Below are 13,300 nucleotides of genomic sequence, written 5' to 3'. Positions count from 1 at the left end.
TTGGACCTAACATGTAAACTAACAGCAAGACAAATTAACCTTAACGTAGTTTGGGTTTTGTGCCAAGTAAGAAGGATAATTTAATTGAATTACTATGTACGAGCTTATGGTGGAATGCTTTTTTCCACAGAAAACGATAACAAACCAAGAAAAACATGGTTTTTAAAACTATCTTCCATGATTTATGAACGAGAAAATTGATTCTAATTATTGTCCACAATCGAAAAGAATATCTTAAGACACAAGAAAGCAAATTCAATTTTGCTATGAATATCATGCAGACAGCACCATTGAGAAGCGCCAAAAGTAACAAAACTCGGCAAAATTGCCAGGACAAACTGACAAACTTTCTTGGTACAACTCCCGTCATCAATTAAACTCTTTCTATTCGATTTGCTCAATCAAACCACAAAAAAGCTAAGAATAGCCATAAAATAATACACGCGAACGACTCGTATTGAACTTTGGTTGTAAATTAATAAAACTTTCCCCGTCTAATTACCCGTGCGGAACTTTTCGCCCAATCAAACTCAACGCCACACTACAATTTTATTGCACAAAACTTTGCGTCAAGCCACAGGCTGCTCAAGCTCGTAGGTTTCAGCACACGCCGTACGCTACTGTACGAAGTATTTCAACAAAAAGAGAAGCCAGTAAAAAAACACCCAGCTTCCGGCACGCTGATGGTACCGGAAAACGATACCACCACTCCAATCGTGATAGATCACGGGTATCCGGAGCCGTGAAATGAGCAAAGATGCTAAGGAAGCGAAGAGACCGCAGCGATTCTTCACGCCTCAGCCTCAATAAGTGCACCCACAATTAAACGCCACGATCGGCCCATTGTGTCAACTGGTGGAATGTGCCACAAATGGGTCTAAGGGGAACAGAACGTGAACCGTGAGGACAGAAGAAATAAAAATAAAAGAATGAAAGCATTCCGATTATTCCTAGCAGCATAAAAAAGCGCATTGAATCCATTCCACCATACCATACCATAAAGTACTGTTAACAAGGGACGGGAAGAAATCATCAAACAAGGGTTGGTCTGCCGGCACAATCTCTCATTCGCGATCGTTTGAAAGCGTTTCAAAAAATCTACGGCGGAATAAGTCATCAAAAAGTCGGTCGTATAAATTATGATTCCGCCTGATGTCTGTCGTCAAATGTCTGATGCTATCGATTGGTGCTTCGTGCTGCGCGATAAATTATAAGTGCCTTTTGGCTTGTAGTTTGGCCAGCGATGCAAGGGATGTAAAAACTCGTGAAAAGGATACCAGAACGAGCAGTTACATTTTGATGCTATTTATCTTTTCATTTATTATAGTGAGGGCCATTGCTTGTTCAATCAAACGATGGTGCTTCAATCAAACGGGAGAGAGTTGGTGCTAATGCTGTATTTATTGCATTTATTACAAACCTTGGAAATGAAAGTACTTTCTTCACTGTATATTAAATTTACTCACAGCAGTGTACTTCACTCCCCAACGATGCCTTCCTTCACTTAGCATCGGTGACAGTTTGGAATAAACGACTCAATTTAGCGAATTGCAGCGTCAAACGCATGAACCCAAAATGGACACATGTGTTCGCAATCGCACCTTCTGGTGGAAGGCAAATTTCACTCCCGTACGTGTCGATTCCATCCATTCACGGTAAACAACGGGGAACAAGAAGCAGCACCCAAAATGGGAACAAAATTTATTGACATTTCGCTGGCCCATCCATACTGCAAAAACCGTTCTTCTCCGTGGTGGTCCTTCCCAAAGGTCCAACGCACAGATAAACACACATTAGCGCAAAATGCGTGTGTGTGTGTTGGCAAGCATAGTCGCCCAAAGAGTGCAATAAATATGCGGGCAAATTTGATTACAAGGCCCTCAGGAATCGAGCGCTTATCCCCCGGCGTGTGTGAGAGAGCGACGGTACAGATTCCTGCTGACGTGGACAGCGAACCTTTTTCGGCTTGGTTGACGATTTCCATCCCACGAAACCAACCCCAGTGCACCTTTCACCTCGGGCAGGCAACAACCGGACACAACACAACACCGCGAAGCGGAGGCAAAACGGGACAAGGCGTCCGGGCATTGTCTAGTTCACTGAAACGATGGGAAAAATAAGGAAAAAACATACACACACACACACAGGACATTATTATTTATTTTTATGGGCTGGCGAAAAGATTTATCGGTTCAATTTTGCTAATAGATTTTCTATTATTAGTTACTGTACTGTTACTGTGTTGCGTACAGCAGCGGTGTCAGGGCAGTCTCGCCGTACCTTGGCGAAGGAAACGTTCAATTCTTGGCGGTGAAATTCATCCTCACTTACTAAACTCGGCCTCGGCAGCAACTACCACTGGCACGGGCTTACAACAATCGCTCACAGAACTTTTCCCTCCCCCGAACAAGGATGCGCACTACCTTTTCCCCCACCGGCAAACAGAAAAGGGCAGGACACTTCCTCCTCGGGTGGGTGGGGGGTAGCATCAGACGCTGGCGAAAAGTTGCTGATTGCTGTTGTTTTATTGTTCTCCGAAGGGCGCAACCAGGGGACAATGTCTTTATCTTAATGGATTCGACCGATGTACTTGCTGGCCCGCCGGTGCTGGTGTTTGATTTGGTGGAAAAGATTTGTTGTGCTTTTACGGTCAGCGTGTGTGTGTGTGAGTGTGTTTACAGAGAAGTGGAAATGGTACACTTCCTGAACGGTTCTATATTCACACGGCATAATAGTGTCGGTCGCTTTTACGTCTTAAAACGAATTAATAAAATAAGTTCGCACAAAAACGGCACGTCACCTACTGCGTGACCTAGTTTGCAATCCGCTGTTTTGTGCAGCGGTGTATAATTATTATGGAAACGAACAGCGAAACGCAACACAGGCTTACGAAATCGGCCCGATAGGCACCGTTTCAAAACGACCCCATCCCGTTCGATTCGATCCGTCCTCGTTCCGTACTCAACCCTACACAGGGACAGTGGTTATTGTTATTGTTGTTGTTTTTGGTTGCCTTAATCCGCTCTTCCCCGCTCGGAAAAGCTGGCCGATGAAGGCCGTGTAAGGGGGCACACAAAATCCACCCATTGCGCAATCCACGGCACATCCCATCGGGTCCGGCATCACCAGTTGAACGGATTTAATCCTTTTTCTCTGTTCCTTTGCCCGTTGTTTGCGCAGAAAAACGTTACCAAGCAAGGATAACAATAATAGAGAAATAAACAATGTAATACCCTGTGTTGATTTCGGCCGCGTACTTCGCGTGTAAATTTGCTGTAGCTGTTTTTTTATTGTTGCCTCAATTTCTTAATGTTGCTACCGAAGCTACGCGCGAAAGGAAGGATTTTGTCACGTCTTTCAGGCGGAGGGGTGGTGGTGTTCTTTACTTGGGGTATTACTTTACTTGTTGATTTTGTTTTTTGCTATCTATAAACATCTGGCTTTTCAAAGTCAGTGAAGCTAGCTTTTCTTTTGTTTCAAAACTATTGTCTTCTTTTATTTTTATAACATACTTCGGATGTTTTTATTATATATTGTACTGTTTCATTACATTGGAATAAGTTTTATTATTAGATGTTTGTTTTTTTTGAATACTTTATTTTGTTCTACACATTTGTAATTATGTTTTTTTTTAGAATATTGTTTTTAAATGGTACTATCTTTAACTTTTTTACTTTATATATTCAATTTACATCTTCTTGAAGCACTTAAACCACTTCTATTCTATCAGTTTTCTTTCAATCGAATTTGATATCCTTTACCTACAGTTCCTTCTCGCCATTGTTTGCAGCTGTAAACATTGTAAAACTATTTTCACCAAAAACCTATCGCCTAACAGCACCATACACTTCACACATTATGCTTCCACCAGATGGTACCGGTTGGCAGTAATAGTAATCAGATTCGAAAACATTGCTCCAGAATAGAGCAGAATATTCGCACTGTTGACTGGAGGATGATTGCCCTCGAACGGGAGGAAAAGTCGTATCCTTTCCACGGTTTCCGCAGAGCTAGACATCCTTTCCAAACACCCATCGCAGCTAGTCTAATAATAATGATAACTTATTTGTTCCTCAGTGCAAACACACCACGGTAGCAGAAGCGGCACACACAGCGCACGAACGGTTGCTGGAGAATATGATGGAATCATAATTTGAATCGAATGAAACTGTGACGCTGGTGCTCTTAAATTTCATTTGTTCTGCACGGACGCAGAGTAGACAAGAACCGATTCCCTTCTAAAGCAGCTCTTCGCGATGGTACCGTTTCGGTTCTGGTGCAGTGGAATCGATTCGCGTGAATATTGATAGGCAAATATTTGCTATTCATCGGATTTATTTGATTTGATTTTCGTGTACTCTCGAGGGCTTCCATCGCCCCGTGCCGCGGAAACGTTTCGCGAGGGGACGCCAACGCGAACATCATCGCTTAAGTGGGGATGCGCTGCCACGCTACTAAGCAGAAGCAGCAGCAGTAGTCGTAGATATGAATGCATTAAGCGTTTGGGAATCGATTCAAAGTGCTTACAAGCAGCGAATTTCCTCGGTGCCCATTACGCTGGATATGAAATTTCAATTTGCAAGTCCGCTGCTTCCGGTCCAGCGCTTATCTGCTCACCTTCCACAGCCCTTCTTTCGATAAACCGCTCGGTAGTTCTGGGCGCCGAATTATCAAGGCACAGCGGCACAAAACCATTAGGACATTATGCAGACGGTGCGTCAAAATAATCATCAATCGTTTCGCACGACTGTCACCCATTTCGTTTCGTCGTTTGCCCGTTCTCTTGCTTCAAAATCACAGTCAATTACCTCTTTTCACACCGGCAACAATGCCAATGGTTTCCCCATCCCCACTCTCCGGAACCATTGTGCAGCATCTCGATGCTGGAGATCAAATTTCGCAACTTCATTTTTTATCACCAACCCCCCAACTCCACCCTACATACTAGCTTGCAGGATGGAAACGAAACGATTTGCAACAAACCTAAAAGGCGAGATTGCACAAAGTGTCACCATCGCATCGCGGCGAGCTGTAAGGTTTGCTCACGGGATAGCATCTCGGCAGCACCATTATCACGGCACGCACGTTGCCCCGGGAACAAGTGCTTATGACACAAATCGCGTGTGAAAAATGATGCAATTTAATGCAGACGCGTGAATTCGCGCGCGCACTGGCAATACATAAAGCCCACCAAGGTGCAGGGAGTGGGAAGCTAAGGTGCGAGGGTGGGCAAATGGAAAATGGAAACAAGTTGGGTGGTCGGGATTTTTGGGTTGCTTTCCGTGTTGGATTTCCCTTTCACCCGCGTATCCGAATCGTACCATTTTCGCACATTTCTCCACAGCAGCACAGGAAGATGCAGTCGGAAGCAGACGAAAAGTCATTTATATTCATCTTCCATTGTAACGAGTCTGTTGAACCCGCCGGTGAGTGCAAAAATGTTTTTGAATGTGTGTGTTTGAGGTGGTCTAAGTACCCATTTGGAAACTCAGCTTCCGACGGAAGGTTGTGCTCAGGAATGACAAATGATTGGCGTGAGTTTCGGAAACCCCGTGCATTGGAATTGAAGCGTAAGGACTTGTTGGAGTGTTGCAATTCGCGAGTGCCTAAGATCGTTGTTCATTTTAAAATATCAAGCATTCTATACATTTGTATGCTTAAATGACAAACACATGATCTATCGCTTATCTCAAGAAACTTTACAAGTTTTGATGAATAATTGATTAAATTATAATATCGTAATAATATTTTAGTTCCTTGAGATACAAGGTTTCCCATGGTGTTACGAAAAGAACTTGGGCGAGCCCTGCAATTATCTACCAAACCGGGCGAAATTTGCAGCGAGTTAGAAATGATCGGGCGAACCCGATCGTGGCCGGAGCGCGATGAACACCACACGTGTGTGTGGGTGAGTGCTCGAGAGGCCGAAAAGGAAGAGGTTCGGGTTCGGGATATCGCAGGGCATTCGGCAAGCGTACGAGCAGGGAACGGGTTGGCAGAGAGCGATAGGCGAACCTTTTTTGTAGTTCTTAATTTTTCACTGCTTTCTTACTTTGCTCTAATTGATTAGATTTGCTTAAGTACATAGTTCAACTTTCGTCAATCTTTTCCGTGAAAATAAAGGTATTGTTAAAACTGAACTCACAAACGCCTACTACGCGCCTCCTTGTGCTTACACTCTTTTGCCTACAAAAAAGGGTTCTTCAGTGCGTTAAGTGTAATAGTGAAGAACAATGGGACCGAAGAAAGCACGTGGTTGCAAGGCTTGCGGTAACCAGGTCGACGACACTTTGTACGTGCAGTGCGATGAATGTGATGCGTGGTGGCACTTCTCGTGTGCCGGTATAACGGCATCCGTAGAAGCCGTGGAGAAATGTGCGTGGTTGTGCGAGGAGTGTGCCAGGAAGACGCTAAGAGAGCAATCATCGCCACGCGGGGGCAATAAGGAGCCCAAGGAAGGAACCTCGAAACACGTGGATGGGGATCTCGTTCATAACCTTAGTTTGGAAGCAGCGACGGATGGCGAGGCGCGCCCGGTTACAAACCCACAGAGGCGGCCGCTTTTATCGCTCGATGAGGCCAACGACGAGATAGCGCCAGGAACATCGACCCACGTGGCAGGGGGACCCGTACATAACCTCAACCAGGATGCTGCGACGGAAGGCGGGGTGCGCCCGGTCATGACACCAAAGAGGCGACCGCTTTCATCGCTCGATGAGGCCGACGGAGGTAAAACGTCTGTCTCATCGAACATCGTGCACAGAGGATCGTGTCCTAACCTCAACCTGGATGCGGCAAGTGATGACGTGGCACGTCAACTCGCCGTGCTGAAGCGGCGACAGGAGGTGGAGAAACGGCGCATGGAGCTTGAACTGCAGCTGAAGTTCGTGCAGGAGGAAGAGGCACTTCTCGGGTTTGGGGAAAATAAGTCTTTTTCAATTTCACCACAACTTAACTCTTTTCAGACTGAAAAGAGAACAGTGAAACGCAGCGAAGAAGAAAAAGAGGAACCAGACCTAACTCCACGACAAGAGGCTGCGCGGCACATGGTTTCTAAAGAGCTCCCAGTTTTCTCCGGTGATCCCGCTGAGTGGCCAATTTTTATATCGCACTACGAGTATACTACCAGGCGATGTGGATACTCGAATTGGGAGAATATGCTGCGCCTGCAAAAGTGCCTGAAAGGACCTGCCCTCGAAGCTGTTCGGAGTCGATTGGTGTTACCGGACGTAGTTCCGCAGGTCATCGAGAAGCTACGTTCCAAATATGGGCGGCCGGTGCACTTAATTAAAACATTCATCGAGAAGGTGCGGAAGATTCCGGCACCCCAAACTGACAAGCTGGACAGTTTAGTCGAGTATGGGGAAGCAGTGCAGTGTATGGTGGACCATATGGTTGCGGCTGGTGAACGTGCGCATATCACCAACCCGCTCTTGCTGCAAGAGGTGGTCGGCAAGTTACCAACGGATCAACAGTTACGTTGGTCGCATCACATCCGCGGAATGACCTCGGTAGATCTGTCCACATTCAGCGACTACATGGAGGATTTGGCTGAAGACGCTGCGAGGCTGACGACAATTGACTCTCCTTCAGTGCGCGGGACCAGCAAGGGAAGGCCTACGAAGGGCTACGTCCACGCGCACGTGGATCCAGATGGAGCGACAACGTCAAGCGCGGCTGAGAGGCAGTGTGTATCCTGTAACGTCGCGGGGCATGTATTGTCGACATGCACTAATTTTCGAGGACTGCCGGTAAAGGATCGATGGAGGCGAGCGCGTGAGCTATCGGTGTGCTTTAGCTGCCTGGAGAAGCACAATTGGCGATCGTGCAAAAATCGCTCTCGTTGTGGAATCAACGATTGTGCATTCCGACATCACGCGCTTCTACACGACCCGGATGCATCAATAGAGTCGCCTTCTACTGCAGACCGAGAACGGCGGCACTTCCCGAGAACCAGTGGAAGTCAGACGCACCAGGTAATAAATAATTATCATCAGTCGAATCCGATGTCGGCGCTTTTTAGAATCGTTCCAGTAACAGCGTATGGACCCGGAGTGATGATAAAAACCTTCGCGTTCCTGGACGAAGGTTCGTCAATGACGCTGATGGACGAAGACCTGGCAAAGCAGTTAGGGGTGAAGGGAGATAGACGACCTCTATGTATCAAGTGGACAGGTGATACGACTAGGGTCGAGCCGGCGTCGATGATGATCGATTTACAGATCGGACCTGTGACGTCGACAAAAAGGTTCACCCTGAAAGCTGTGCGGACTGTCACCAGCCTTAGCCTCCCACAGCAAACTTTCACGATGGATGACAAGAGATGGGACCATCTTAAGCAGCTGCCATTACCAGAGTACCGTGATGCTCGGCCTCAGTTGTTGATCGGGCTGGACAACCTTCGATTGGCGGTGCCGCTGAAGACGCGTGAAGGCCTTGCAGGGGAACCGGTTGCCGTAAAGACTCGGCTTGGATGGTGCGTGTACGGAAAGACGGCTGAAAGCCAAATCGGAAGGGTGCTGCATATGTGCGAGTGTGGAGCATCGGACGAAAACACCACCATCCAGGGGGCCTTACGCAAGTTTTATGAGTTGGAGCAACTCGGGACTGTCTCCAGTGACGTGCCTGATCCAGATGAACGAAGGGCACTGACGATCCTGGAAACAACGACGGTGCGGATTGGTAATCGGTTTGAAAGCGGTCTGTTGTGGAAGACAGACAACGTGGAGCTTCCTTCGAGCTTGGGTATGGCGCGTCGCAGGCTGGAATGCCTGGAAAGAAGAATGGAACGTGACCCTAAGCTGAAAACCGTGGTGCACCATCACATAGCCGATATGATGGAAAAGGGTTACATCCACAAGGCAACGTCTGCTGAGCTTGCAGAGTGTAATTCGAAGCGAATTTGGTACCTGCCGTTGGGAGTGATTACCAATCCGAAGAAGCCAGGGAAGGTGCGCATCATCTGGGACGCCGCTGCTAAGGTACAAGGTACGTCCCTAAATGACATGTTGCTGAAGGGGCCGGACGAGTTAATTTCTTTGCCAGGGGTGCTTTTCCGGTTTCGAATGTACGGGATAGCGGTGTGCGCTGATGTCAAGGAAATGTTCCTGCAAATACGCATGCGCGACGAAGACAAGCATGCGCAGCGGTTCCTGTGGCGGGAAGATCCTGCTGACGATATCGCAACATATTTCGTGGACGTCGTTACCTTTGGGTCAGCCTGCTCCCCAGCCACCGCACAATACGTGAAAAACCGGAACGCCAGGGAACATGCCGAAAAATACCCTCGTGCCGTACGTGGCATCTTGACCAGCACGTATGTCGACGACTATTTGGATAGTTTCGGAACACTCGAAGAAGCCAGTCGAGTATCCAGAGAAGTCAGGGGAATCTTCTCGAACGGCGGGTTCGTACTCCGGAACTGGGTTTCCAACAATCCGGTTGTTTTAGAACGGCTGGGCGGCGAAAGCTCCAGTCCCGGTATGAAGAGTTTGACCTCTACGACGGATGATGGAGAACGGGTGCTCGGATTGCGATGGAACCCGAGCTCGGACCAATTGTCCTTTTACACGCAGGCGTGCGTGGGAATGGCGGAGATATTTGAGACAGAGCGTACCCCTACCAAGCGAGAAGTGCTCAAATGCGTGATGTCACTTTTTGATCCGCTTGGACTGTTGGCAAATTTTACCATCCATGGAAGGATCTTGATTCAAGACCTTTGGCGAGCTGGTACCGGTTGGGATGAGGCCATCAGTCCCAGTCAAATGCGAGATTGGCGTAGATGGGTGGATGTTTTTCCTCTGATAGCCCAGCTTAGGATTCCGAGGTGCTACTTCCCGGAGGCACGAGAGAAAGTGTACGAGAATGCGGAGCTACACTTGTTTGTGGATGCCAGCCAGCTAGCGTACGCTTGCGTGCTGTATTTACGGGTCGTCGATTCTGAAGGAGAACCGCATTGTACCATGCTATGCGGAAAGGCAAAGGTTGCTCCTCTGAAGCCTTTGACGATAGCAAAGATGGAGTTACAAGCCTGCTTGTTAGGTGCACGGCTTCTGAAGTCCACGGAACAGCATCACCCGATTCCTGTTAAAAAACGGGTGCTCTGGACGGACAGCACGGTGGCGCTATCATGGATACATGCCGACCCTAGGAATTACAGGCCATTTGTCGCGAATAGAGTGGCGGAGATTCAGGAGAACACCAACGTGAATGAGTGGCGATGGGTGCCCACTCAGGACAATCCAGCAGACGAAGCTACCAAATGGAAAGGGCGTGCGAACTTCAACTGGGATGGCATTTGGTTCCAGGGTCCATCATTTCTGCTGCAGGATGAAGAGTCTTGGCCGACGAGAAGACTCGTTTCAACTACTCCGGAGGAAGAGATACGGCGGGTCAACCTTCACCGTGAGAAGTTGAATCCTGGACTTCTCCCTCTAAAAGCTGAACGCTTCAGCCGCCTGGAAAGAATGATCAGGACGTTGGCGTGGATTGTCAGGTACGTGGACAATTTGATGAGAAAGGTGGGAGGAGCCCCTCTACACCTTGGGATCCTCTCTCAAGACGAATTGGAGAGAGCGGAGACGATCGCGTGGAAGCAAGCGCAAGGGGAATATTTTCAGGATGAAGTACGAGTCCTGAGTGTCGGTGAGGGAACAGGAAGGAGTACCGTGCCTAAGGAAAGTCCTATCTATGGTCTCTTACCCTACGCGGATGAGCGTGGTGTTTTGCGCATGCGGGGACGGATTGGAGCAGCTCCGGAACTGCCATATGCTGCCAGGTACCCAATCGTATTGCCACGTGACGCATGGATAACCCACCTGCTGGTGGACAAATTTCATCGCCGGTTTCGACACGCCAATAACGAAACCGTGGTGAACGAGCTGAGGCAGTATTTCCAGATCCCAAAGATGAGACGGTTGGTTTCAAAAGTGGTTCGGCAATGCGTGTTCTGCCATATACGACGAACATTGCCACAGATCCCCCCGATGGCTCCATTACCGAAACAGCGGCTCACTGCATTCGTGAGGCCGTTCACATTTGTGGGACTGGACTACTTTGGACCGCTGTTGGTGAGGAGAGGAAGAGCACAGGAGAAACGATGGGTGGCGCTTTTCACATGCCTAACCATAAGAGCAATTCATTTAGAAGTTGTGAGTAGTCTTTCCACAGATTCCTGTATTTTGGCAGTGAGACGCTTTGTGGCCAGGAGAGGCGCTCCCGTTGAGGTGTTCAGCGACAACGGGACGAATTTCGTGGGAGCCAGCCAGCAGCTAAGGAAGGAAATCGACGAGCGCAACGATGCCTTAGCTGCGACCTTTACCAACGCGAACACCCGATGGACGTTCAACCCCCCTGGCGCACCCCATATGGGAGGGGTATGGGAACGCATGGTGCGATCGGTGAAGGCTGCGATGAGTACTATGACAGAACTACAGCGTACACCTGATGACGAGACGCTGCTTACGGTGATAGTGGAAGCGGAGGGAATGATCAACACACGCCCACTGACGTACATCCCGCTGGAATCGGCGGATCAGGAGTCTCTTACTCCTAACCACTTCTTGCTGGGCAGTTCATCGGGAGTGAAGCAGAGACCGGTGGCACCGACTAGCCTTCAGACGGGGTTACGGAGCAACTGGAAAATGGTGCAACATATCCTGGACGGGTTTTGGAGACGGTGGATAAAAGAGTATCTTCCGGTGTTGGCACGGCAAAGCAAATGGTTTGAGACTGTGAGAGAGATTGAGGTTGGAGACATTGTTCTGATAGTCGACGGTGGCGCTAGGAATCAGTGGAAGAGAGGGATAGTAGAACGAGTGGTTTCGGGAGCCGACGGGCGGATACGACAAGCTTGGGTGCGAACAAACACAGGGACCCTCAGAAGGCCGGCGGCTAAACTTGCCTTATTAGAGATAAGAAAGGGTGACAAATAGCGTATTGGTCACGGGCTGGGGGATGTTACGAAAAGAACTTGGGCGAGCCCTGCAATTATCTACCAAACCGGGCGAAATTTGCAGCGAGTTAGAAATGATCGGGCGAACCCGATCGTGGCCGGAGCGCGATGAACACCACACGTGTGTGTGGGTGAGTGCTCGAGAGGCCGAAAAGGAAGAGGTTCGGGTTCGGGATATCGCAGGGCATTCGGCAAGCGTACGAGCAGGGAACGGGTTGGCAGAGAGCGATAGGCGAACCTTTTTTGTAGTTCTTAATTTTTCACTGCTTTCTTACTTTGCTCTAATTGATTAGATTTGCTTAAGTACATAGTTCAACTTTCGTCAATCTTTTCCGTGAAAATAAAGGTATTGTTAAAACTGAACTCACAAACGCCTACTACGCGCCTCCTTGTGCTTACACATGGGTTTCCCAGGCTCTTAGTCAATGAATCGTTCAATTAGGTTCATCAATTTTTTGGAAACAGTAAGAACCTTGGACAATTGACTGGGGGACACCTTGCAGCTTGTTGATACGATTCTTCTGCTTTTTTTTGTTTGGTGCAACAACCGTTATAAGCCTGCCTGTACCACTTAATCTGTCAGTTAGGTTCATCAAATTTTTGGAAACTGTAAGAACCTTGGACAATTTACTGGGGGACACCTTGTAACTTGTTGTTACGATTCTTCTCCTTAGGTGCAACAACCATTATAAGCCTACCTGTACCACTATCGTTTTTGGCTATAAATGAATTATGCATTATCCATAACATACGTGGATAGAGCCCGCGATGGACTTGCTTTTCAGTCGTGTAAGTTGACGACTGGACCACGTGAAATTCGAGTCTTAGTAAGCTTATTTATTTCCTGTATTTCTTTAATGAAACATTAAGATCATTAAGATATTCGAGGGTGGAATCTTTCCAAACTTTGCACAGTCTGTTAAACTGTTTCCCTCTATCTAAAGTTTCAGATCGTTCGTTTTGCAAACTATGTGACTAACGATATTAGATTTAGTTGAAAGGCGCTGTAAGAACGCTCTCACTTATTTTAGCTAAGAACACAAATCATAATTAAAATCCCGTAGCAAATCCATTTCCCTACGTCTTGAGGACAAGTTTTCCAGCGTTCGTTTGCTCTAAATCCATCTGTACGTTTTGTGTGTATCTAATTCCGAACCGGATTATTGAAAACTCCGAAAACAGAAAGAAAGTATTTTGAACGCGATTCTTGCTTTCTGATTCTGATTGCTTACGAAACAGATAGCAGCAAAACAAAAACCCGAAATGTTGAAAAACCGGTGGCAATAAATATCACCTTCTTCAGATGCTCGCATTATACAACAAAGAGGAAATCCAGCGGGATGCGCT

The 13,300-nt window shown here is 47.6% G+C and overlaps 1 protein-coding gene across 1 annotated transcript; it reads left to right on the top strand.

Annotated features, from left to right (window-relative positions):
* The first annotated feature begins 6,233 nt into the window (after positions 1-6,233).
* Positions 6,234-12,645, top strand: LOC125906820 (uncharacterized). Its single transcript, XM_049607354.1, has 3 exons — positions 6,234-10,404; positions 11,188-11,732; positions 12,628-12,645. The coding sequence occupies exons 1-3, from the start codon at positions 6,234-6,236 to the stop codon at positions 12,643-12,645; spliced, it is 4,734 nt and encodes a 1,577-aa protein (XP_049463311.1).
* The last annotated feature ends 655 nt before the right edge of the window (positions 12,646-13,300 follow it).

The sequence above is a fragment of the Anopheles coluzzii genome, chromosome 2, assembly GCF_943734685.1.
Source record: "Anopheles coluzzii chromosome 2, AcolN3, whole genome shotgun sequence".
In the NCBI taxonomy this organism is placed as follows: Eukaryota; Metazoa; Arthropoda; class Insecta; order Diptera; family Culicidae; genus Anopheles; species Anopheles coluzzii.
The sequence above is the reverse complement of the archived record's forward strand: the minus strand, read 5'-3'. Positions and strand labels throughout refer to the sequence as shown.

Bases quoted from the DNA above. Each gene is read 5' to 3' on its own strand.
- LOC125906820 (XM_049607354.1), top strand. From the start codon at position 6,234: ATGGGACCGAAGAAAGCACGTGGTTGCAAGGCTTGCGGTAACCAGGTC. The intron at 10,405-11,187 runs GTGAGAAGTTGA...GTATTTTGGCAG, and splicing joins ACGGCGGGTCAACCTTCACC to TGAGACGCTTTGTGGCCAGG.